Below are 26,326 nucleotides of genomic sequence, written 5' to 3' on the forward strand. Positions count from 1 at the left end.
GCTTCTAGTAGAAACTGAAATTCTCTTTATAGGAAAAATGTCATTATGGAAACTAAAGTGGGAGCGTATAAAATATGCCAAAAGTTCTGGTTTAGAATACGATTTGTTTGAGGTTGGTCCAGTGGATACTTCCGGAAGTTGATGTCCATACAGCCTGAATGAAACTTGGTTTTTCTCCAGTGCGTTGAATGTATTTTTAGTCATTTAAAAAACTTACCCCAATCCCTCTGAAGAGGTAAAAACCTTAATTACACATGTTGTACAAGGCTAGTAACTATCATACAATTTTTAAATCAAGAAGCCTAAATTTAAAAAAAGGAAAAGCAGCTTAAATTACCAATGGCCTGTTTATCTATACAAGAGATGCTCATGTACCTGTGCCCTGTGCCCTGCAGCTGTCAGCTTGATTGCTTCCGGCCAGTGTGACGTGGTTGTGGCAGGTGGTGTAGAGTTAATGTCTGATGTCCCTATTCGCCACTCAAGGAAAATGAGGAAGATGATGCTGGATCTCAGTAGGGCCAAGACTCTGGGTCAGCGACTGTCTTTAATCTCTAAATTCAGATTGAATTTCCTGTCACCCGAGGTGAGACTTGTGAACGCTTACAGAAAGACTTGTGTTGCCGAAGCATCCCATTGCAGAGATTTAGACTTAGGGGAGACAGCGTGGGTTCAGTTATGCTCTAGCAGTTGCAGATTCTGTTAGTTACAGGGAAAGGTTAATTATTTGGTCAAGTTGGAAAGAAAGAAAAAAATAGTGGTTTGAAGATTTGAATTTGTAAGCCCTTTTTAGAGATGCCCTGTTCAGAAAGAACTTCCCTTGTCTTGGTCTTGATTGATAGTAGACTTTAACTTTCCCAGATAACCCTAGGTGTGGTATAGTACCTGTTTAACAGTGTGCCTGGTCCTGAATATCTCCTTTCCCAGCTTCCAGCAGTGGCCGAGTTCTCCACCAGTGAGACCATGGGCCACTCTGCAGACCGACTGGCTGCCGCCTTTGCTATTTCTCGGCTGGAACAGGATGAGTATGCACTGCGCTCACACAGCCTGGCCAAAAAGGCACAGGATGAAGGACTCCTTTCTGATGTCGTGCCCTTCAAAGTACCAGGTAAAACAGTTTGCTTAACTTTGTAGAGGAGAATGCTCTTAATGCTCTTGATATTTGTTAGGGAGTTCTGAATTTCTTCTAAAACTCCAAAGACCCCGAGTGACTTTCCAGTAAATATGATGGTTCTCTTTCCAAAACACTCAGCCTTTATTCTTAAACATGGACTCAAGTTTCAATCCTTGTTGTAACAGTAGGTAAACATTTTTTTAAAGATTTTATTTTATTATTTATGTATTTATTTTTGGCTCTGTCAGGTCTTAGTTGCAGCATGCGGGATCTTCGTTGAGGCATGCAGGCTCCTTGTTGCGGTGCGCAGGCTTATCTCTAGTTGTGGCGTGCGGGTTTTTTTCTCTCTAGTTGTAGTGCATGGGCTCCAGGGTGTGTGGGCTCTGTAGTTGTGGTGCGTGGGTTCCAGAGCGCGTGGGCCCCGTAGTTTGTGGCACACATGCTCTCTCGTTGAGGCGTGCGAGCTCAGTAGTGGTGCGCAGGCTTAGTTGCCCCAAGGCATGTGGGATCTTAGTTCCCTGATCAGGGCTGGAATGCGCGTCCCCTGCATTAGAAGGTGGATTCTTTACCACTTGACCACCAGGGAAGTCCCTGGTAAAACTTTTAAAAAGAGAAAATTTTATGTCTCCTTTAGATCTTGCAGATATGTTTTAGTTCTTATGTGCATGCCTGTTTTTAAAATTCTTCATTCATAGCTCTTCTGTATAGAAGAGCCAAATGTGAATGAATATCTTAAGAAAATAGGGTATCCTTTCTAACGTTAAATCATTTAGATTATTTCCCAAAAGTCTTAAGAATTTATTTTCAAATTTGGTAATATCTTGATAACTATAAAAGGCTTCCTTTTAGTGAATATCTGTGGTTTACATTTTATTTGTTCTTGTAATTTTTTTTTTTTTTTTTTTTTTGTGGTACGCGGGCCTCTCACTGTTGTGGCCTCTCCCGTTGCGGAGCACAGGCTCCGGACGCGCAGGCTCAGTGGCCATGGCTCACGGGCCCAGCCGCTCCGCGGCATATGGGATCCTCCTGGACCGGGGCACGAACCCGCATCCCCTGCATCGGCAGGCGGACTCTCAACCACTGCGCCACCAGGGAAGCCCCTGTTCTTATAATTTTTAAAGTGTATTTCTCTGGAGAAGATATATAATGCTTGCTGTGCCTTAGAGTTAAAAACTTCATATTTTTATAGGAAAAGATACAGTTACTCAAGATAATGGCATTCGTCCTTCCTCCCTGGAGCAAATGGCCAAACTAAAACCTGCATTCATCAAGCCCTATGGCACGGTGACAGCTGCAAATTCTTCTTTTCTGGTAACTGTGTGTGCTACATGTGTTTACTAGGGATCCTTTGTGTTTGTGTAACTCTCAGTAGAAAAGCCTGAGATAGAGTTATTTGTGTGTATTATGAACAGAGACTTAAAAGTGTACTTCTTCGTTACAAAGAGAATATTAAAAGAGAATTATAGTTTTTAAAGCCATAGAAGTCTCCTGACCCAGTCACCATTCTGATACAAAAAAGCTGTTCTCTTCAGGCACTTCAGCAGTCAAAAAACTTTGACTGCCTGTGCTAGGCACTGGAGCTAAAAAGAACAGTTTATTGTAATGTAGTGAGAAAGTGCTGTGAACACTATAAGCATAGGCTCTTGGGGAAGATACGTAGATGGGTGAGTCAAAGAGGCTTCTTAGAGGAGGTGACCCTTGCTCAGAGAATCTCGAAGGAAGAGTACAAGCCAATTCAGGTAGTGTATAAATGGCATTCTAGGCAAAAGGAACAGCAAATGCAAAATCAGGAGTTAAGAGAGCAAGGACCTCTTTAGGGAAAAGCTTGGTTGGAACATAGGATTTGAATTCAGGGAGTCATATAAGACAGCCTCCAAATTACTTTCCTATAAGCATCATGCAATAAATCTACCCTCGTTTTCTGTTGTTGTTATTTTACTTATATGCAGGTAGCTTCATGTCCTTGCTTGGGTTTTTTTTCTTCTCCTCAATTGAATGTCCCTGCTGATTCTGCTTCTGCTTGGGAGATGTGGTTTCCCTTCTCCTACTACCGTGGGTGTAGTCTTCTGGATATAGTTCATCTGGTCAATGTTTCTTTTACAGTGTAACTCCTCTACCCAGATATACAGTCTAGAAACATAGGCAAATGTTTGACATATTTGACTTTGGTAAGTGATGATTTAATGCCTGCTCTTGAGCTCGGGCAAGGGTGCCTGAAGTGGTTCCAACAGGATGGTGTACCACTCTGTAAAGCCTGAGTGGTGAAGGGCTGGTTAGGTGATTATTTCCAAAACCAAGTTGGATGATAGGGCCGTATGGTATGCGTTACACTCTTGGCAGATCTGAACCCCCTTGATTACTTGTGGGGTGTGCAAAAGGTTCAGGTTTATTCATCAAAAATCAGAAACACGAATCATCAGAGGTAATGCATCACAAATACATGGATTTTCAGAGAGTTTGTTAACGCACCACATTCCCTGCAATTTTGCACAACTGCACATTGAATATATTATTGATGTGATATCATTATGTATAGTCACCTGTGTTTCCAGACTTTATGCCTGCCTATTAGTAGTGGCTACATAGCCTCTTCACAGTTACTGAGTTATAAAAATATGGTCTGATGTGGTAGAAATTGTTTTGATTTGGCAAATTCTAGAGAGTAGTTTCCTTTCCTTTGGAATTTTGGATTTTTCTCTTTTTTTTTGAGCTCTTTCTTTTGAAGCAATGGTAAAGGGCTTTTGTGAGTGGTACTTCTTTGTCCCCCAACTTCTCAGTTGTCAGTTGGAAGAAAGCATGTGGGGTAGGTCCAGAGAGGGAAGGCCATGGTTCTTATGTTCTCAGCTATTTCTTCTTCTCCCATTGTTATAGTCTATAAATAGAAGAAAATCACCTCGAAGCCACAGGCAGGAAGCAGCTGGGAAACAGTCCAGAAAATGTAAAAATAAATCAGTAAATAAGAGATTTTTTTGGAGGTTGTTTTAATTCCTAAAATTCCTCATATTCTGCACTAAAAGCAAAAAACTTTTAGCTGATCGTGAACACATATTTCTAGAGTTACCTATTCTCCTCATCCATTTTGATAATTACGGTACTTTCTGAATAGGCTCTTGTACCCTCGTCTTCCAAAAGTGGGTCGGTGTGTGTGTTTGAATTGACTTAACGGTGGGTAAAATGAAAAGGTTTTATTATATAGAGGTACTGTGTAAGTGTCACTGGTTGGTAGACTTAGGAACAGGGCATAGAAGGTGGCTGAAGAAAGACCACCAGAGAGGCTGCAGAATTTAACATTTTTGTTCCGGTCAACATTTCAGACCGATGGTGCATCTGCAGTGCTGATCTTGGCAGAGGAAGAGGCTCTGGCCATGGGTTATAAGCCGAAGGCATATTTGAGGTAAAGTAGGTGTTCAAATGAATTGCCTCTGGTTTCTTTATTTTAGTACTAGAGCTAACTCCTCTATTTTTTTACCTAGGGATTTCACGTACGTGTCTCAGGATCCAAAAGACCAGCTTTTACTTGGGTAGGTAGCAGTGTATATCCTAGGATTATAATGAAAAATATTTGGTTACCAATGTTTCTTACATAGATTCTAAAGTACATTAAGCCCTGAGTTCATAATTGGCTTGTGAGTTGGGTTTTTTAAATAATAATAATCTTGTATGTTGTTTATCATTTTATAGTTTGGAGTCTTTTCCACTTTTTCCTGTACGTTTCTACTTATAATTACAGTATATATACAATTTGGTATTCTTGTTTTACATTAAGATGTCAGAAGCATTTTTTTCATATTGCCACACACTCTGCGACAGTCTTCAGAATAGCTTTTTATAAAAGCCTCCTAATGTTTAGACTCTCTCCCTCCATCACGAGGCTCTACCCTCACTAGCCTCCATTATGTCCTTTAACTAGCCTCGCCCCTTCTGATGCTCTGCCCTTTGAACTCTGTGTTCTTCTAGCTCTTCACATTATTAATTTGTCCTTCTCGTTAACTGTTTACTTATTATCTATTTCTCTGAGTCCAGAATATCAACTGCAAAGGGCAGAGGCCATGTCTGTTCAGTTTAATATTGTATCACCAACACTTAATATTTGTATAGTAGAATCAGTGAGTGAGTGGAAGACACTCTGATAATTATGTAGGACTCAGTTTGGGGAATATGAAGGAGCTCTTAGGTTAAAAATTAAAGTTTTAATATTGTATCACTTATTTTTTTCTTTTCAGACCAACATATGCTACTCCAAAAGTTTTAGAAAAGGCAGGATTAACAATGAGGGATATTGATGCTTTTGAATTTCATGAAGCTTTCTCAGTAAGTCGCTCTAAAGCACATATCAAAGGACTATAATCATTTAGTATGGGTACAACAAGAGTGGAGCTTTATGTTTGAAGTACTGACTTACACTGCGGGGAAGGGCATGATGGGAGGAATCCAGGGCTACACACAGTGCTGGAAAACACACCTTTTGAAGCCATCACCCTGAGGCCCTTCGAAAGTACCGGATCGTGTCTTCAGGAAATATTCACTGAGAACTGATTGAAAGATTTGCTTAGCTTGAAAGTTAGACAGCCTCAAAGAACGCCTTGAGGCACATTACTAACAAGGTCCTCACTGAGTTACTTTCCTTCCTAGGGTCAGATTTTGGCTAATTTGAAAGCCATGGATTCCGACTGGTTTGCACAAAACTACATGGGTAGAAAAGCCAAGGTAAGTTTCTGGTTAAAAATATGCTCGAGGAACTTCCCTGGCGGTCCGGTGCTTAAGACTCTGCACTTCCACTGCAGGGGGCACAGGTTCGATCCCTGGTTGGGGAATTAAGATCCTGCACGCCATGCAGCATAGCCAAAAAAAGCTTGAATTTCCAAAGCACTTTAATATTTGGAGCTTTAATGCCTGCTAATAAAAGTATGAAGAGGAAAGCTGCTGCTTCTTATGAAGAATTTTGTGTTTCATTACATATATTTATTTCTTAGTTGAAAAATACCTCCCGGAAATTCTTTAGAAAAAAATAAAAGCAAGGATAAAGAAGATGTGGCACATACATACAATGGAATATTACTCAGCCATAAAAAGAAACAAAATTGAGTTATTTGTAGTGAGGTGGATGGACCTAGAGTCTGTCATACAGAGTGAAGTAAGTCAGAAAGAGAAAAACCAATATCATATGCTAACACATACATATGGAATCTAAAAAAAAAAAATGGTTCTGAAGAACCTAGGGGCAGGACAGGAATAAAGATGCCAGCGTAGAGAATGGACTTGAGGACACAGGGAGGGGAAAGGGTAAGCTGGGACGAAGTGAGAAAGTGGCATGGACATATATACACTACCAAATGTAAAATAGCTAGTAGGAAACAGCTGCATAGCACAGGGAGATCAGCTCAGTGCTTTGTGACCATCTACAGGGGTGGGATAGGGAGGGTGGGAGGGAGACGCAAGAGGGAGGAGATATGGGGATATATGTATACACAGAGCTGACTCACTTTGTTATACAGCAGAAACTAACACACCATTGTAAAGCAATTATACTCCAATAAAGATGTTAAAAAATAAAAGCAAAATTTTAGGTTGTCTTTGTTCATCCATTCTCATGTTAGATGAAAAATAAATGGGCCCTTGGCTTTCAGAATTGATTTAGAATTTCTTTTGCAGTAAAATAACTTGTGATTTGTCTTAAGTTAGTTACTTCCCTTTATTGCCATTACTACCTGTTAACTACAAGCCTGGCCTGATTCTTAAGTAAACTCATCTTTATATTTGTGTCTATTTTTGTGGGAGCCAGGTTGGATCGCCTCCTTTGGAGAAGTTTAACATCTGGGGTGGATCACTCTCCCTGGGGCACCCGTTTGGAGCCACTGGCTGTCGGTTGGTCATGGCAACTGCCAACAGATTGCAGAAGGAAGGAGGCCAGTATGGGTTAGTTGCCGCCTGTGCAGCTGGAGGGCAGGTATGTCACAGAAGCTTCATAGGAGCTTCCAGAAAGTCATTTTCTTGGAAACAAAACAAATTCATCCAAGAATGTTTGATTTAGCTTAATTTGAAACAGTCTTAGAGCGATTTTTCTGATGACAGACCACCGGGAAAAAAGCAGCCCATTTTTGTGGGGAGGTAGTACAACTTTAACTCTGATAGTACTTTGAAAGGAAAGATCTATTTAAATCCAAGTTATTTTTTTCCCCTAAAATAATGTTTATGTTTTTTGTTTATAAAAGTTATATATGCTCCTTATGGAAATTATGAAAATACAAAAGTATTTAGAAAATAAAATTATAATCACTAATAATCCCCTCATCAGACACTACCATTATTCACACTTTGATTTATTTTCTTCTTTAATAATAAAATTTTATTCATTTAGTCACCATGAGACCTTATCCATAAAATCTCTCCAAGTCTTTCTTGAGAACTGAACTATACCTTAATGCAGAATTAATTTGCCTCTGGATAACCTATTGCTATTTAGCTGAGGAAAATTATGTTTTTCTACAGATTTTTTTCTATCTGCTTTACTTGTGTTACTGACGAAACTTCCTACCTGCTATAGCATTTCACTGGGGAATAAAATCCAAAAATAAGGCTGGTTGTAATCTTTTTTTTTTCCCAGCCCTGATGGAGACAGATTTGATTTTTCTCCAGATAACAGAAACTATCTGTTGCCGACCAAGATGAATAAGATATGTAAAAGTATAAACATCTTACATTTAAAAGCCTTTATTTATGGCTTTTTCTCAGAGACTTTGAAGAAGCAAGGGATCAGTTATTTTTAGGTTGGAATATTTTAGACTTCACAGTCAGAAGTATTTTCTAATCTGTTGTAACTTCATTTACAGAAAACCATGGTAAATCAGGACTGGAGCCCTCCCTCTTATCTTTCTATGCCAAGTTTAAATGAGGGAGGTAACTAGTGCATAGCATTGTACATAGTGCATAGTCCACATAGGTGAATGTCCTTTGGTTTTGAGTGTTTGTTCCCTAATTTTTTAATCTAGCACATAGAGGATTAATAACACAATACTAGATGCTTTTGTGGATGAACAAAGAATAATATCCAGTATTATTACTTACCTCTAGAAGTTTACAGTATAGTGAAGAAGGAGATGATGCATCTTAGAAACTAGATTAAACTTGGCATTGTTTCATCAAGAGCCAAATGAGTGCTACAAACATGATTAGATCAAAGGAGGAATCCATCATTGTGGATTAGGATTTCTCAGCTTTGGCACTAGTAACATTTTGGGCCAGGTAATTCTTTGTTGCTGGTGAGGGGACTGTGCTGTGTGTTGTAGGGTGCTTAACATGGTCTCTACCCACTAGATACCAGTAGCAAACCACCCCCTCACTCCCCACCACCCCCCGCCCCCCTGCCATACACACACAGTTGGGACAACCAGAAATATCTCCAGACATTGCTAAATGTCCTCTGGGGAGGGGAGGGAGCAAGATCACTGCCGTTGAGAACCACTCATCTAGTGCAATATAAAAGATTTGGAACATGAAAACAACACAGTTGAAATAAAACAGGAGAAGGAATATTCTACCTTATTATGGGCCCTTCTAGGACAACCCCAAGTCAGTCAAACCTTCCCATCCATGTTCTTTTGTTTGCTTGTGCCTGTATCAAGGTATTTAGCAGTTTGTTTTGAACTACAGTGTATATTAGATTGAGGATACAGACCATGTAGCAAAACTTTGTACCCACGCAGTGTTCAGCTTGGTGCCTTATAAATAATAGTTGCTTAATAAATATTTGTGGGGATTGAATTGAATCTAGAAGCAGGGAGATTAGTTAGGCTATTAACTAGTTTGATAGCAGTCCAAAAGATAGAATGACTATCAGATAGGATTTAGACTCATGAAATCATTAGTTTCTATACTAGGTTTAAACTAGGGAGATAACTTGGATACAGCACTAGGCCTAGTACTAGGAAAGGGATTTTCTACCTTTTTACCTTTGTGGGACCTCAGATCATCATCTTCGCCCGCATAGAGTAGTAAAGAAGAGACCAGGTTTTGGAATCATCTGGTTTCAAGTCCTGGCCCTGTTACTTAATAGCTCTGTGGATTTGGATGAGTAACTTAACCTTCAAAGCCTCGGTTTTCTTATCTAGGAGAGAGAGAAGCCTGTTGTTGGATTCACTGTATTGCGTTTATTTTTATACAGCTAAAAAAGCCCCTCTGGCTTATTTTAATAGTAACCACTTACGGAGCATCTACTAGGAGTCAGACTCTTCTAGATAGACTCTGATACACATGTGTATACATGTATATGTGTGTGTGTGTATACATACATTGTATGTTATCTAATTTAATGCTCACAAAAACACTTTGAAGTGGGCACCATGAACCCCATTTTAGAGAGGAAGTTGAGGTTCAGAATGGCAAATAACTTTCCCAAGATTGCACAGTGTTTGAATGGCAGAGCCAGGATTAAGTTCCAAAGCCTATATTTTTCCCATTGTTCTATGCTGCCTCTGTACTGGCTGGATTCATTGCATTTGATTGCTCTAATTGAACTTTTTTTTCCTTTACAGGGCCATGCTATGATAGTGGAAGCTTATCCAAAATAATAGATCAAGAAGAGGTGACCTGGAGTTTCTGTGCAACACTCACCCTAGGCAATGCCATTTCAATGCACTACTCAGTGACATCTATAGTTCCTAGCTCCTCTTAGGAAAACAAAATTTGTGGCCTTCTGTTAAGTACTTTGCAGTTGAGCCTTGCCAGTGTTCTGAGCTTTCCAATAATCATGGCTTATTACTCTTTCAGGAATTTCTTAGTTACCAGAATCTCTCAACAGTGATAAGTTTAAGCAATTGTGTTTGGTCTCTATTTTTATGAAAGACTGAATGAGTGGTTGCAGTTTTGCAAAGAATTTAGCCGAGATTTGGAATCACCTTTGTAACATTCGCAAATTATAGCTCATTCCTATTTGTGACCTAAAGATAAATGTTTTCTATAAAATACAAACCAATGTGCCTGAATTTAACTTAATTATGGAAAGGTAATTCAGAATCTAAACATCACTGAAAATTTACAGTAAATGTTTAGATATATAAATACCATGTTGGTTAACCTTAATAAAGTAGAGAAGTATCAGAGAACCATTTGCATTGTTTTATTAGAGGTAAAAGGTGGTTCTCTTGGCTTAGGGACAGATTTTGCCTTGGATTACTCATTTGTAACTTCTAACCATTTTAGTCAACCATGAAGCCACTAGGAACATAAAGAAGGTCCTGCTTTAGAATAACACCATTTTTTCCCCAGTGCCCAATTGAAATAAATTTATTTTATCATTTGGAGATGTTTCTGTTTGCTGGGTTTAATGAAATGTAAAGAAATTTCAAAAATTTGGTCAACATACTAAAAATTCTCTCAGTTTTTTGACAACCAAACTGCATTAAATAACATATATGCTAGTGCATTGCAGAAGCAAAAGTCTCAGTTGCAACCGTTCATGTGAATTTCATTTAGGTCTATGAAAGTTACTGGCAATCAGAACCATACTCTAGTTCTAGGGACAGATTGGGCAAGGGAGCAAGCGCTAACCTCTTAAAAGGTTATTTGAGAGTCCCAGCTTTATTTCCCCATGATTTCATTGGTGAATTCCACCTAATGTGAGTTTTTAATACTGCAAACCATTATATTTACATATCACAAGTATTAACTCTAGATAAGTTAAATATAAAAGATAAAAAACTTTTTAAAATTTAGAAAAAAAATACCACTATGACCCTAGGTTGGGGTGGGGAGAATTTCTTAAATAAGACATTTAAAGTGTTATCATAAACGAAAAGATCTATAAATTGGCCTATGTTGAAATAAGAACCTTTGTTCTTTATATGATAGAGTGGAAAGACAAGCCACAAATGGGGTGAAGATACAGATATAACTTACAAAGGATGTGCATATATATATATATATATATATCTTTTATATATATGTACATATATATCTTATCAAAAATATATCTTTTATATCTCTATCATACATATGATAGATACCTTACAAGATATATATGATATAGATATATTTTACAAAGGATCCAGGGTGTATACAGAATTCCTGTCAATCAAAAAGAAGAAAGATAGGGACTTCCCTGGTGATCCAGTGGTTAAGACTCTGGGCTTCCACTGCAGGGGGCTCGGGTTCAGTTCCTGGTCAGGGAACTAAGATCCCTCCCACATGCCATGCGGTGAGGCCAAAAAAAAAAAAAGAAGAAAGATAACATGGTAAAATATGGCAAAAGATATTAACAGGTATTTTTTTAGAAAATAATGTACAAATGCAGAATAAACATGAAAAGATGCTCATTAGTAATCAAGAAAAACCAAACCAAGATCATGATGAGGTATTATTTTATACCTATTAGACTGACAAAAATGAACAGGACTGAGAATACCAAGCGTTAGTGAGGATGTAGAACAGTAGGAACTTTTTATACACTGCTGGTGAGAATGTAGATTGATACAACCACTTTGGAAAACAGCCTGGCATTATCTTGTACATTTGAATATGACACGTGGTTTATAATCCAGCTTTCCCACTCTTGGGTATATTTCCTGGAGAAACTTGTACATGAATACCAGGAGACATGTACAAGAGTGTTGATAGCAGCATCTCTCTTTAATAGCAAAATATTGTAAATAACGAATGTTCATCCACAGCAAAGTTTTAAAAATAAGCAAAACTAAGTACATTTCTAGGATGCCTATGTACAAGGTGAAAATATTTTCCAAAACAGTTAAGAAAAAAGAGAAATCTTACAGAAGAATGCCAAGTAATATATGTAGACCCCAGGCTCCAGGAGGTGGATCATGCCCTTCCCCTCTTCAGTGTGGGCTGGACTTAGTGACTCAATTCCAGTAAACAGAGTGTGAAGGCAGAAAACAAGGCAACCTTAACAGTGGAGAAACCTGGCAAACACTAGTTTAACCAAATGACCGAGGTTGGTATCGGTGCTGTCATGTGGATATCACAGACCTCCTGGTATGAGGTAATCAAAAGGGCCTTTCACCTTAGTGGTGTTCTTTCCAAGTACTCATAACCTAGTCAATTCATGAGAAAACGTCAGACAAAACTCAATTGAGGCACATTCTACAGAATTCTTCACCAGTACTCAAAACTATCAAAGTCATGAAAAATAAAAGAATACTGAGAAACTGTCACAGACCAGAGGAGGCGAAAGAGACATGAGAACTAAAGTATCCTGGGTTGGATTCTAAAACAATAAGGACACTAATAAAACAAACTGGTGAAATCTGGGGTTTAGTTAATAGTTTAAAAAGGAGCCCAGATATAAATTCACATATAGTGAAATTATTTTCTAGGAGAGTGCCAAGACTATTCAGTGGGGTAAGGACAGTCTTTTCAACAAATGGTGTTGGGAAAACTGTATATCCACCTGCAAAATAATGAAGTTGGACCCCTTCATTACACCATATACAGAAATTAAAACAGATCAAAGACCTAAACATAAAAGCTAAAATTATAAAACTCTTAGAAGGAAACAGAAAGCTTCATGATACTGGATTTGGCAATGATTTCTTGGATATGACACCAAAAGAACAGGAAAGAAAAAAAAATTGGAGTTCATAAAAATTAAAAACTTCTGTACATCAAAGGACAGTGAAAAAGCAACCTATGGAATGGGGGAAAATATAAATCATATCTGATAAGGGGTTAATATCCAGAATATATAAAGAACTACAACTCAAGAGCTAGAAAACCCAATTTTAAAATGAGCAAAAGGGCTTCCCTGGTGGCGCAGTGGTTGAGAGTCCGCCTGCCAGTGCAGGGAACATGGGTTCGATCCCTGGTCCATGCGCTGCAACTGCTGAGCCTGTGCTCTAGGGCCCACGAGCCACAACTACTGAGTTTGCATGCCACAGCTGCTGAGGCCCACACGCCTAGACCCCGTGCTCCACAACGAGAGGAGCTGCCACAATGAGAAGCCCGTGAACCACAACGAAGAGTGGCCCCCACTCGCCGCAACCAGAGAGACGCCAGCGCGCAGCAACCTAAGACCCAACGCAGCCTGAAACAATAAAATAAATTTATTTAAAAAATGAGCAAATAGGGCCTCCCTGGTGGCGCAGTGGTTGAGAGTCCGCCTGCCGATGCAGGGGATACGGGTTCGTGCCCCGGTCTGGGAGGATCCCATATGCCGCGGAGCGGCTGGGCCCGTGAGCCATGGCCGCTGAGCCTGCGCATCCGGAGCCTGTGCTCCACAACGGGAGAGGCCACAGCAGTGAGGGGCCCGCGTACGGAAAAAAAAAAAAAAAAAAAAAAAAATGAGCAAATAATTTGAATAGATATTTCTCTAAAGAAGATGTACAATGAGCACATGAAGAGATGTTCAGCGTCACTGATTGTTGAGGAAATGTAAATCAAAACTACAATGAGCTGCTACTTCACGCCCAATAGGATGGCTGCTATTACAAAACCTGAAAATGACAAGTGTCGGTGAGGATATGGAGAAATTGAAACCTTTGTGCACTGTTGATGGGAATGTAAAATTGTGCAGATGCTATGGGAAATAGTATAGCAGGTCCTCAAAAAATTAAAGGTATTGGGTTGGCCAAAAGGTTCGTTTGGTTTTTTTCTGTAAGATGGCTCTAGTAGCACTTAGTTGTCTTTAACTTTATTCAAAACAATTTTGTTAGATTGTACGTGACAGCTGTGACATCATGCATTTTTTAAAAAATCAAAATTGGTGAATTTTTGTGTAGCCATTTTAGTATTGAAGATGGAAGAAAACATTTTCGGCATATTATGCTTATTTCAGGAAAGGTAAAAACACAACCGAAATGCAAAAAAAAAAAAAAAAAAAAGATTTGTGCAGTGTATGGAGAAGGTGCAGTGACTGATCAAACATGTCAAAAGTGGTTTGAGAAGTTTCGTGCGGGAGATTTCTTGCTGGATGATGCTCCATGGTCGGTAGACCAGTTGAAGTTGATAGCGATCAAATTGAGACATTAATTAAATCGAGAAATTAATTGAGAACAATCAACATAATACCACGCGGGAGATAGCCGACATACTCAAAATATCCAAATCAAGCGTTGAAAATCATTTGCACAAGCTTGATTATGTTAATCACTTTGATGTTTGGGTGTCACATAGGTTAAGCGAGAAAGACCTTCTTGACCATATTTCCGCATGGGATTTTCTACTTAACGTAATGAAAACGTTCTGTTTTCATCAATAAAACAAATTGTGACGAGTTATGAAAAGTGGATACTGTACAAAAATATGGAACAGAAGGAACGGAAGAGATTGTCGAGTAACCGAAATGAACCACCACCAACCACACCAAAGGCCAGTCTTCATCCAAAGAATGAGATGTTGTTTTTACGGTGGGATTGGAAGAGAGTCCTCTATTATGAGCTCCTTCCGGAAAACCAAACGATTAATTCCAACAAGTACTTCTCCCATTTAGACCAACTGAAAACAGCACTTGACAAAAAGCGTCCAGAATTAGTCAACAGAAAATGCATAATCATCCGTCAGGGTAATGCAAGACCGTATGTTTCTTTGATGACCAGGCGAAAACTGTTAACAGCTTGGCTGGGAAGTTCTGATTCATCCGCTGTATTCACCAGACATTGAACCTTCGGATTTCCGTTTATTTCAGTCTTTACAAAATTCTCTTAATGGAAAAAATTTCAATTCCCTGGAAGACTGTAAGAGGCACCTGGAACAGTTCTTTGCTCAAAAACATAAAAAGTTTTGGGGAGATGGAATTATGAAGTTGCCTGAAAAATGGCAGAAGGTAATGGAATAAAAGGGTGAATACATTGCTCAATAAAGTTCTTGGTGAAAAGGAAAAATGTGTCTTTTATTTTTACTTAAAAACCAAAGGCACATTTTGGCCAACCCAATAGAATTACCATGTGATCCAGCAATTCCAGGTCTAGTATATATACAAAAGCATTGAAAGCAGGGTCTCAGAAATATTTATACACCAATGATCATAACAGCATTATTCACAATAACTAGGAAACAACTCAGGTGTTCACTGATGGACCAATGGATAAACAAAATGTGTATATACATGCAATAGAATACTATGTGGCCTTAAAAAGGAAGGCAATCCTGTCACATGCTACAACATGGATGAAGCTTGAGGATATTACGCTAAGTAAAACAAGCCAGTCACAAAAAGACAAACACTGTCTGATTCTACTTGTCCCAGGTATTTAAAACAGTCAAATTAATAAAGACAGTAGAATGGTGGTTGCCAGGGCTTGGGGGAGGGGGGATGAGGGGTTGTTTAATGGGTATAGGATTTCTGTTTTGGAAGATGAAAATAATTCTGAAGATTGGTTGCACTACAATGTGAATATACTTAACACTTATACTTAAGTATACTTATGTATACTTAAAAATCATTAAAATGATAACATTTTATGTGTATTTTACCACAATTAAAAAAATTTTTTAAGGTAAGGGAAAACATTCAGAACAGAAGTTATCTCTAGGTAGGGGGCAGTGGAATTGGATTGGAGAGGAGCACACAGGTTAAAGTTATGTACTATTTCAAAACATTTTATATGTATAGAGAGAGCCACGTTATTTTCATTACCGTGACTGCTACAAAAGATCATCCTTGGCTGTGGTGATTATAGCCACCTTCTTGATGTTTGTTCTTAAATATCTTAAACTGATTATGTTTTTAAAGATCCCAACTTAAAAGTGTCTCTCTTTTCATGTAAAACTTTAATTAGACCCTCTGTTCCACCAAATAACCAATTGAGAGTGGAGCCTTTATTTGCCCTCTTCTTTCATTCAAATTTCAGAAGGTCAGCTCCCCAGCTTCTCCCCACCCTCTCCCCACCACTCTTCCCTGCCCCTAGCTGTTTGCTTCTCCGCCTGTCTTCTCCCCCATCCTTTCTCAGTTTTGCTTATTTCTCCAGGCCTCTGAAGTTCCGGTCTTTCTTGAGAAGTAAAAGGCGGTAGCAGGGTCTCCCGGGCTTTCTCAGATTTTATTGGATGACTCAGAGTCCCTCTGCCTATATCCGCTGTGGTTTTGGGGGACTCTGAACTGGTTTATTGTGCTTCCTCAATGAAGAGGGATCATTGATGGAGAGGAAATGGGAGAATGTGGGGATTGGAGGACAAAAATAGTGAGTAGACATATTATTCTGAAAATAAATAGATTATTGTGAAAGAGAAGAAGCATTTAGACATGTTGGCAGTGTTTGTACTCAATGTCGTACTCAAATTGGAGCCCTTTTCCCTTCCACACTTAAAGAACCGTCAGTGATCAACTGATTCCCAAAGCAGAACTCCAAATAGGGAGTTCACAGCTTCCCCAGGAACCCCTAATATAGTCTATCCTTCTGTACAAACTTAAATTCCAGGGCGTATTTTGCTTGTGTTTCTTTGCTTGTCAAGATTCTATTTTTAAATATGCAAAATGTTTAGGAAAAAAATTTTTTTAAATATATTTTATTTTTGGCTGCGTTGGGTCTTCATTGCTGTGCACGGGCTTTCTCTAGTTGCATCGAGCGGGGGCTACTCTTCATTGTGGTGCATGGGCTTCTCATTGCGGTAGTTTCTCTTGTGGAGCACGGGCTCTAGGTGCACTGGCTTCAGTAGTTGTGGCACTCAGGCTCAGTAGTTGTGGCTCGCAGGCTCAGTAGTTGTGGCGCATGGGCTTAGTTGCTCCGTGGCATGTGGAATCGTCCTAGACCAGGGCTCGAACCTGTGTCCCCTGTGTTGGCAGGCAGATTCTTAACCACTGTGCCACCAGGGAAGCCCCTAGGAAAACTTTTTGAAAACTATTTTTTTCCAATATAAAAATACATGCTCATCGTAAAAAATTCAAACAATATAGAGTAGAAGAAGAAAATGAAAAATCAAGTAGAGATACCCACTGTTTATATTTTGATATCTCTCCTTTTTAATGTGTACATATTTATGTGGACATATAGAACATAATTGCCTGGTATAATGGTGTTCTGGAACCCCTTTGTTTTACTTAGCTATGTAGCATTTTTTCATATTAGTGGGTGTAGCTATATGTCATCATTTTTAATGACCACATAGCATTCCTTTGTATGGATATATCCTAATTTGTTTTACCAAGTGCCTCTTTTTTGAGGATGTAAACATGCTAGAGTGCACACCCTTTGAACATTTATCTGTTCACTTGTTTACTTATTTCTTTAAGCCTTCTTTTTAGAAATGGAATTGCTGCTATATCTCACCTTCTTGTGTTTACCTCCAGAGCATTCTTTTTCGTTCCTTTTTTTTTTTATGGTGAGAGCCAAGTGAACAAAGGCTTAATGTCATTTCATTTATCCATTCTCAAGTGTGCTTTTAGCAGCAGAGCATGCACTGAGTATGTGCAATCATTTGAGAAGGAAAATGAGAACACATATATCTACAGAAGCATACTCAGGAAAGGAATCTGCTGTTTCTATTCTATATTACTTGAATTTTTAAAAAAAAAATTTATAATTAAAACAAGACTGTAAATTGTTAATAAAGTGAAAGTATATATATACACTAATATGTATAAAATAGATAATAAGAACCTGCTGTATAAAAAATAAATTTAATTTAATTTAAAAATAAATAAATATTAAAAAAAGTGAAAGTGGCATTGAGACCTGACTCTGTTGCCAGGGAAACTAGTAAGGCAAAGCCCCCACGGGATTCCAGTAGCTGCTGCTTCCTGTGAGGGCTGGAACAAGTATGAGGCACAGAGACATTACAGTTGTCCTGGTGAGTTGGTATGTTCTATTTGAAAGAATGATTGAATCCATTTAGAGAAATACTTGAGCTGGTTTATACACAATTAAAATATTCACACAAATCCTTAAGTGGAAATATAGTGTATGTAAGAAAAATATTTTCAATGGCATGTGGTTAGCATATCACTTTTTTATTTCGAAAGAAAACATCCTCATTCCACTTTATAAAAATATCCATGAATTTTTAAATTAACAAACATTCGTCAGATTTTTTTCATTTATTTAGTTTAAAATTTTTTCAGAGTCCTGTCAGCATCCTCTTGTGGATTCCGTAAGATAATTCAGCTAGATATCTTGGTGTCCTCTAAAGGCTTTTCTTAAATATTTCTTCTCTATATCTACTCTTAGCTTGATCCTGTCTTTTTTTTTTTTTTTTTTTTTTTTTTTTTGCGGTACGCAGGCCTCTCACTGTTGTGGCCTCTCTCATTGTGGAGCACAGGCTCCGGACGCGCAGGCTTAGCGGCCATGGCTCACGGGCCCAGCCTCTGCGCGGCACGTGGGATCTTCCCGGACCGGGGCACGAACCCGTGTCCCCTGCATCGGCAGGCAGACCCTCAATCACTGCGCCACCAGGGAAGCCCGGCAGGTGGATTCTTAACTGCTGCACCACCAGGGAAGCCCTTTTTTTTTGAAAAAATTTTTGGAATTTTATTTATTTTATACAGCAGGTTCTTATTAGTTATCCATTTTATACATATTAGTGTATACGTGTCAATCCCAATCTCTCAATTCATCACACCACCACCACCACCTCTGCCACTTTCCCCCCTTGGTGTTCATACGTTTGTTCTCTACATCTGTGTCTCTATTTCTGCCCTGCAAACTGGTTCATCTGTACCATTTTTCTAGGTTCCACATACATGCGTTAATATACGATATTTGTTTTTCTCTTTCTGACTTACTTCACTCTGTATGACAGTCTCTAGATCCACCCATGTCTCTACAAATGACCCGATTTCATTCCTTTTCATGGCTGAGTAATATTCCATTGTATATATGTATCACATCTTCTTTATCCGTTCGTCTGTCAGTGGGCATTTAGTTTGCTTCCATGACCTGGTTATTGTAAATAGTGCTGCAGTGAACATTGGGGTGCATGTGTCTTTTTGAATTATGGTTTTCTCTGGGTATATGCCCAATATTGGGATTGCTGGGTCATATGGTAATTCTATTTTTAGTTTTTTAAGGAACCTCCATACTGTTCTCCATAGTGGCTCTATCAATTTACATTCCCACCAACAGTGCAAGAGGGTTCCGTTTTCTCCACACCCTCTCCAGCATTTGTTGTTTGTAGATTTTCCGAAGATGCCCATTCTAACTAGTGTGAGGTGATACCTTACTGTAGTTTTGATTTGCATTTCTCTAATAATTAGTGATGTTGAGCAGCTTTTCATGTGCTTTTTGGACATCTGTATCTCTTCTTTGGAGAAATGTCTATTTAGGTCTTAGGGAAGCCCTTTTTAAAATCTTTATTGGAGTATGATTGCTTTACAATGTTGTGTTAGTTTCTGCTGTATGACAAAGTGAATCAGCTATATATATACATATGTCCCCATATCCCCTCCCTCTTGATTCTCCCTCCCTCCCCCCCCTCCCTATCCCAACCCCTCTAGGTGGTCACAAATCACCGAGCTGATCTGCTGTGTGATGCAGCTGCTTCCCACTAGCTATCTTTTTTACATTTGGTAGTGTATATATGTCCATGCCACTCTCTCACTTCGTCCCAGCTTACCCTTCCCCCTCCCCGTGTCCTCAAGTCCATTCTCTACAATGTCTTTATTCCTGTCCTGCCCCTAGGTTTATCAGAACCTTTTTTTTTTTAGATTCCATATATATATGTTAGCATGCGGTATATGTTTTTCTCTTTCTGACTTACTTAACTCTGTATGACAGACCCTAGGTCCATCCACCTCATTATAAATAGCTCAATTTAGTTTCTTTTCATGGCTGAGTAATTGAATCCTCATTTCTTGTTCTCTTTCCACCTGACATGGCACTAAATTATTAGAACTATTAAATGGTAGGTTATTAGAATGGGAAGGGACCTGAATTCATATATCATCCACTTCAACTCTCACTTTACAGAAGAGGAAAAGGAGCCAAAGGGGAAAATCATTTGCCAAAGATCACACAGCTAGTTGATGGCAGAGCTGAAGCTTAAAGCCAGGTCTTCTGACCCTGAATCTAGGGAATCTAGGTAGAGAGGAAAAGATAGGTCAATTTAAATATAGAATAATAGGAACTTCTGCCTAAAAACATAAATTAAAAATAATATAAGATAGAATTTGATTCCACAAGGAAGACAGTTCTTCAAGGATGTTTCTTTTCCTGAGGAGGAGAGGAAATGCATATAACGTGAAAATAGGTGTTTGTGGAAAGTACGTGCATAAGAATCAAGCAGTCCTTTGGAAAGCCAGCTCATGACTACCTTACTTATCTAGAGGTCCTTAATTCAGCAAATGTGACCATTTGGAACACAGCTGAGATTTACAAGGAACTAAAGAAGGCCTATGAGCAGCCAAAAGAGATCATAGAGATATTGTACTGGTGGTTCTAGCTGGGGCCATTAGCAAGAGAAGAACTAAAAGACATCTAGATTGGAAAGGAAAAGTAAAATTATCTTTATTCACAGAGAGCATGATCTTATATCTAGAAAATCCTAAGGAATCCACTAAAAAACTATTAGAGCTAATTAAACAAGTTCGGCAAAGTCGCAGGATACAAGATCAACATACAAAAATCAATTGTAGGGCTTCCCTGGTGGCGCAGTGGTTGAGGATCCGCCTGCTGATGCAGGGGACGCGGGTTCGTGCCCCGGTCCGGGAGGATCCCACATGCCGCGGAGCGGCTGGGCCCGTGAGCCATGGCCGCTGAGCCTGTGCGTCCGGAGCCTGTGCTCCGCAACGGGAGAGGCCACAGCAGGGAGAGGCCCGCGTACCACGCACACACACACACAAATCAATTGTATTTCTATACAGGAGCAGTGAACAATCTGAAAATGAAATTAAGAAAACAATTCACAGTAGCATCGAAAAGAATAAAATATTTAGTAATAAATTACACAAAAGTGCAAGATTTGTACACTGAAAACTAAAAAAGAAAATATTGTTGAAAGATATTAAAGAAAATTTAAATATGTGGAAAGACATTCCATGTTGGTGGAACAGAAGACTTAATACTGTTAAGATGGCAATACTCCCCCAATTAACTATGGATTCAACACAATCTCCATATCAAAATCCCAGCTGGCTTTTTTCACAGAAATTGACAAGCTGATTCTAAAATTTATATGGAAATGCAAAGAACTCAGAATAGCCAAAATAATATTGAAAATGAAGAAGTTGGAGGAATTAGACTTTCCAATTTCAAAACTTACTACAAAGCTATAATAATGAAGACGGTGTTTGCATAAGGATAGAAATGTAGATCAATATAATAGAACTGAGAGTCCAGACATAAACTCTCACATTTATGGTCAATTGATTTTTGACAATGGTGCCAAGACAATTTAATGGGAGAATAGCACAACCGGATATCCACATGCAAAAAAACCTGTTTGGCCCCGTCTCAAACTATACACAAAAAAGTCAAATTTTACATTATTAATATAAGGGGTATGCAACATGGTGATACAAAGCACCAAGAGGGACATTTAAACTTGGCTTTTCTGGGAAGGTTTCTTGAAGGAATATAATGATCAATGAGGCTGGAAAGGTAGGAACGGGTCAGATTGTGAAGGGCCATGAAGACCACAATTAAGAATTTGAAACCTTAGTCTGGAGGCAAATTTGTAGTCCAGAAATTAAGTTTGGGAAACTGCCATGATTATGGGTCTGTGGATGTGTTCCTTACAAATAGTATAACTCCCATTTAATAAATCAAACTATATTTTCAATGTCATAGGAGTACAGAAAATTTAAAGAAATTCTGTTGTGAATCCATTCGCTCATATGTCCATTAAGTGAATACTTACTAAGCACTGATGTCAGATGCTATGCGAGTTCCTAGAGATTCAGTGGTGTTGTGGACTACATGTGTCTTGGTGCATTTGCCAAAATAAGATTTGGGCACAAAGACTATGACAGTTATTATGGAATATAGTATTTTTTCTGGTTGCCACCAAGCCTTGGTCAGTGTCAGGGCATGTCATGGGACAGTGTGCAGAGGGGAAAATGTACAGCTATTTACCCAATTGGAAATCTTGATGCAGTACAGTTTCAGTAAGAGCTAATCAGCTAATTCTTGGCTGAGGCAGAAAGCTCTAATACAGAAAGTGTATGTTTAAAATTGTTTGATGCCATAAAATGTATGACCTGTGAAATATATGACAATAAGAAGTATTTTAACAAAAAAGCCAGGTGCTATATATGTCTTCATAAAAACTAAGGATATTTCTGATGTCAAAAAATTTTAAGAAGTGGTTGGTATAAAGTGACTTAGAGAGAGTAGTGAGAATTTCAGATCTCCTATGATTTAAGCATCTAACTTTAGATCCTAGAATGAGATCCCATACTTGCTGTCTGGGATAGTTCAGAAAACCCTGCTTCAGCATTTGTGTTAAAGTATTTGCTCAAGGGCACAACTTAAAGAAGCTGAAGAGACTCGTGGCATTTCCAATGCTACCTTTGAGCCCTACAAGGCTTCTGAGAAGTTTTATGCTGACGTGTGTGTGTGTGTGTGTGTGTGTGTGTGCGTGTGCATGTGTGAAGAAACCTATGGGGAGGACTATGACATTGGAGTGGAACAGAATTTTTCTTCTAAAGATAAAAAAATTTCAAATCCTCTAAGTCAGGAGCCTGCTGATTTTAATGTATAATTCAGGATATCAAAATGTTAATAAATTTAACTATCTATTAAGCACATGCCCTATCTATTTAGACCCATCTATGAGCATCATTTTATAACTTGGAGGTATAGATGGCCTTCCTAAGCATGAAATGAAATCCTAAAACCATATAGGACAAGATGACCAATTTGAATGTGAAAAATATGAGGTGTCTTATATAAATCACAAAAGGCTCCAAGATGGTAATATTACTCCATGAAAGAAGAACAATTTTCTCTGACTGAACAACTACATGTTAAGGTTTGCAAAGAGGTAACTAATGGAAAAGCAGACATAGGAGTCAGACAACCAGAGATCAAAATTAGCTTCATTACTGGAAAAGCTGAGTAGGAGATGGTGGTTTGGATGTGAGCCAGATGCACTTCCCAATACCTCCTCCTTGAACGGAATTTACTTACCCAGTCACTGACATAGCCGGGCATCTGCAGGTCTCCCTTGTGGGGATGGGGGAGCTGAGAATGAGTCTGGAGGACTGGCCACTCCAAAAGAGGGAGGACGCAGCAAGTAATTGGCCTAGTTTTGTTCAGGTCACAAGTTCTGACCAATGTACTGTGGACTGTATTTTCAATACCAGTTCTTTTTTCAAAGCCTTGTGATGCTATTCAGATCTACTGCATGTATGTGCCACCCAGTGGCCAGTCTGGGACCTGGGTGATGGTCTATGTCTTAGTGCAGTTCTCAAAGCTTATGGTATGCTGTTTAAGGTCAAATCTGTGCACGTACAACTGGGAGAGCTCCCAGGACTTCATAAAACTCTATGAGTCATCTTCCTGAATTCCTTCTCTCTCAAGTTACTCGAGTTCCCTTGAAATAATACTCTTGTCAAAGTAGCATGCACATAACACACTTATATCCATCTTTATTACATGTGTTTTTAAACATTTCTTTAAATGAATTAGAGAATGGCAACCACATCCATTCCTTCAAAACACTGTTCTCGAACATAGGGGTAAGACGGGAATAAAGACACAGACCTACTAGAGAATGGACTTGAGGATATGGGGAGGGGGAAGGGTAAGCTGTGGCAAAGTGAGAGAGTGACATGGACATATATACACTACCAAACGTGAAATAGATAGCTAGTGGGAAGCAGCTGCATAGCACAGGGAGATCAGCTCGGTGGTCTGTGACCACCTAGAGGGGTGGGATAGGGAGGGTGGGAGGGAGGGAGGCGCAAGAGGGAAGAGATATGGGAACATATGTATATGTATAACTGATCACTTTGTTATAAGGCAGAAACTAACACACTAATACTCCAATAAAGATGTTAAAATAAAACAAAAACAAAAAACAAAACCAAAAACAAAACACTGTTCTCTTTGTAGCATGTGGGTAGCACTCATTAACCATTATTATTACAGTTTTAAAAAGCACTTCTCTAAATGCATCACAGAGCAGTTTAAGAATATTCTCAAGTATTCTTAGAACACTCAAGTTATTCCCTTTTAAAATATTCTTTACAGGATAAAATCCAGCCTCCTCAAGTCTAATTGGTTTAATGAGATAGGTGGAGGCCACTTCATGGGTCACAGTTGCCAGTGGGAAGTAAATTAACCACACAATACCCAAGTCAAATAAAAGTGAGGTTGGGTACCACACTCTCTCCTTGTATCTTGGGTAGAATTAGTTTGGACCTTTATCTCAGAGCTCAAGAAAAATCCTACCAAATAGGATTTTGTATTCAATTAAGAGCCTACTGTGTTTGGGCAACAACAGAATATCTACATTAAAAATATGAAAGTAGGGCTTCCCTGGTGGCGTAGTGGTTAAGAATCCACCTGCCAATGCAGGAGACACGGGGTCGAGCCCTGGTCCAGGAAGATCCCACATGCCGCGGAGCAACTAAGACTGTGCACCACAACTACTGAGCCTGCGCTCTAGAGCCCATGAGCCACAACTACTGAGCCTGCATGCCAAAACTACTGAAGCCCACGGGCCTAGAGCCCGTGCTCTGCAACAAAGACGAGACACCGCAATGAGAAGCCCACGCACCACAACGAAGAGTAGCCCCTGCTCGCCCCAACTAGAGAAAGACTGCGCACAGCAACAAAGACCCAACGCAGCCAAAAATAAATAATAAATAAAATTTAAAAATATATATGAAAGTAAGGGAATTCCCTGGCAGTCCAGTGGTTAGGGCTCTATGCTTTCACTGCTGTGGACCCAGGTTTGATCCCTGGTCAGGGTACTAAGATCCTGCAAGCAGCACAGCATGGTCCAAAAAAAAAAAAAAAATATATATATATATATATATATATATATATGTATGTATATGAAAGTAAGCAAACGAACAACGTAAGAAAATTAAAGTGGCTCTGATTTTGGATTATCAGAGCAATGCTGGCTTGTCAAAAAAAACCTAAAACAATTGAGAAATGTGTAATTTAGAGACTGAAAGTACTTATGGCTCCCTTTCTGGTCATAAAATGAACAAAACTATATACCTTGCTTTTGAGTTGTTTACCAAAAAAGTGTTAGATCTCTTTTTTTTTTTTTAAATGAAATGACCTCAACTTTTCTTGTTGCTCTCAAATATACACACAAAAAGAAATATGCAAAGAATTTGTTTTTTACTTGAAAGTGGTTCTCAGATTTTTTTTCTTGAGAGTCCGTGAATTCAAACAAAATTTTAGACAGGAAATGTATTAAAGAATGGCCCAAGAAGTGAAAACAACCTCATATCCATCAGTAGTAGAATGGATAAACAAACTGTAGATAGCTTTACTTCCATACTTTAAAACCACACAGAAATTAAAATGAACTAGATCTATATGTATTGATATAGATCAACCTCAAAACAATATTGAGTGTAAAAAATATTGTAAGAGGTTAGGAACAGCGGGATAGTATTTAAGTACACACACACACACACACAAGCACAAAACAGTACTATATTGAATCAGGATATGAACATATGTAATAGAAGTATAAAACAGGAATAGGAATAATAAACAACAACAAGATAGTGGCTAACTCTGGGAACAAATGGGAAAGATATGTTGCAGAGCTGGAGCTTTAGCTGAAACAGTTTTTAAAAAGCTATGAAGCCCATATGGCAAAAGATTAACATCTCTTAATTACTGGTGGTGGGTATATGGATATCAAGTATATTCCTTTCTATATGTGATAGTTAAGATGGATAATGATGAAGATGATGATGCTAGATAGAGGGATGAGGAACCTTTCCTGGTCTTGACCTTGACTGTTAAGACAGCATTTGATTCATCCTTATGCTTTTTCTGCTAAAATATATGTATATATATTATATATAAATATATGATGCAATATACGATATGTCTTTAAAAACACATAGGTGTCAAAAAAAAACCCCACATAAATGTCTTTTTTTCTTCCAGTTTGAATCATTTTAATATTTAAAGACAAAAAGTGAGTGCTGACTATTTTTTTCTATTATTTTTCTACTTTTTTTTTTTTAAACACATGCACAGAGGTCTAACAGCCAAAACGCACATAGGAAATGAGCTCCTGCTCTGTCCCCCACAGTCCCATCCGGTGTTCGATGCTGCTGCCAGCCCACCCTCCTCTCCATTCACAGTGGCTGATTTATGCTAAACTCTAATGCATCTGGTCTGTTTCATAATGTGTGCA

General features: G+C 38.8%; 1 protein-coding gene across 8 annotated transcripts in view; it reads left to right on the forward strand.

Annotated features, from left to right (window-relative positions):
* HADHB (hydroxyacyl-CoA dehydrogenase trifunctional multienzyme complex subunit beta) overlaps positions 1 to 10,212 on the forward strand; it is a 37,469-nt gene extending 27,257 nt beyond the window's left edge. For 3 of the 8 annotated variants that reach the window (XM_082642312.1, XM_082642314.1, XM_082642313.1), the window contains exons 9-16: positions 396 to 583; positions 925 to 1,105; positions 2,301 to 2,422; positions 4,426 to 4,505; positions 4,585 to 4,632; positions 5,335 to 5,422; positions 5,744 to 5,818; positions 6,894 to 7,240. In XM_082642312.1, the coding sequence (XP_082498438.1) occupies positions 396 to 583; positions 925 to 1,105; positions 2,301 to 2,422; positions 4,426 to 4,505; positions 4,585 to 4,632; positions 5,335 to 5,422; positions 5,744 to 5,818; positions 6,894 to 7,142 (1,031 nt within the window). In that variant the 3' untranslated portion in view covers positions 7,143 to 7,240. Of the gene's footprint in view, positions 1 to 395; positions 584 to 924; positions 1,106 to 2,300; positions 2,423 to 4,425; positions 4,506 to 4,584; positions 4,633 to 5,334; positions 5,423 to 5,743; positions 5,819 to 6,893; positions 7,243 to 9,642 lie in introns of those variants that run through there. The other 5 variants (XM_082642315.1, XM_082642316.1, XM_082642310.1 and 2 more) reach the window with 3 other exon arrangements.
* The last annotated feature ends 16,114 nt before the right edge of the window (positions 10,213 to 26,326 follow it).

This window comes from Mesoplodon mirus (assembly GCF_964341445.2).
Source record: "Mesoplodon mirus genome assembly, chromosome: 14".
In the NCBI taxonomy this organism is placed as follows: domain Eukaryota; kingdom Metazoa; phylum Chordata; class Mammalia; order Artiodactyla; family Ziphiidae; genus Mesoplodon; species Mesoplodon mirus.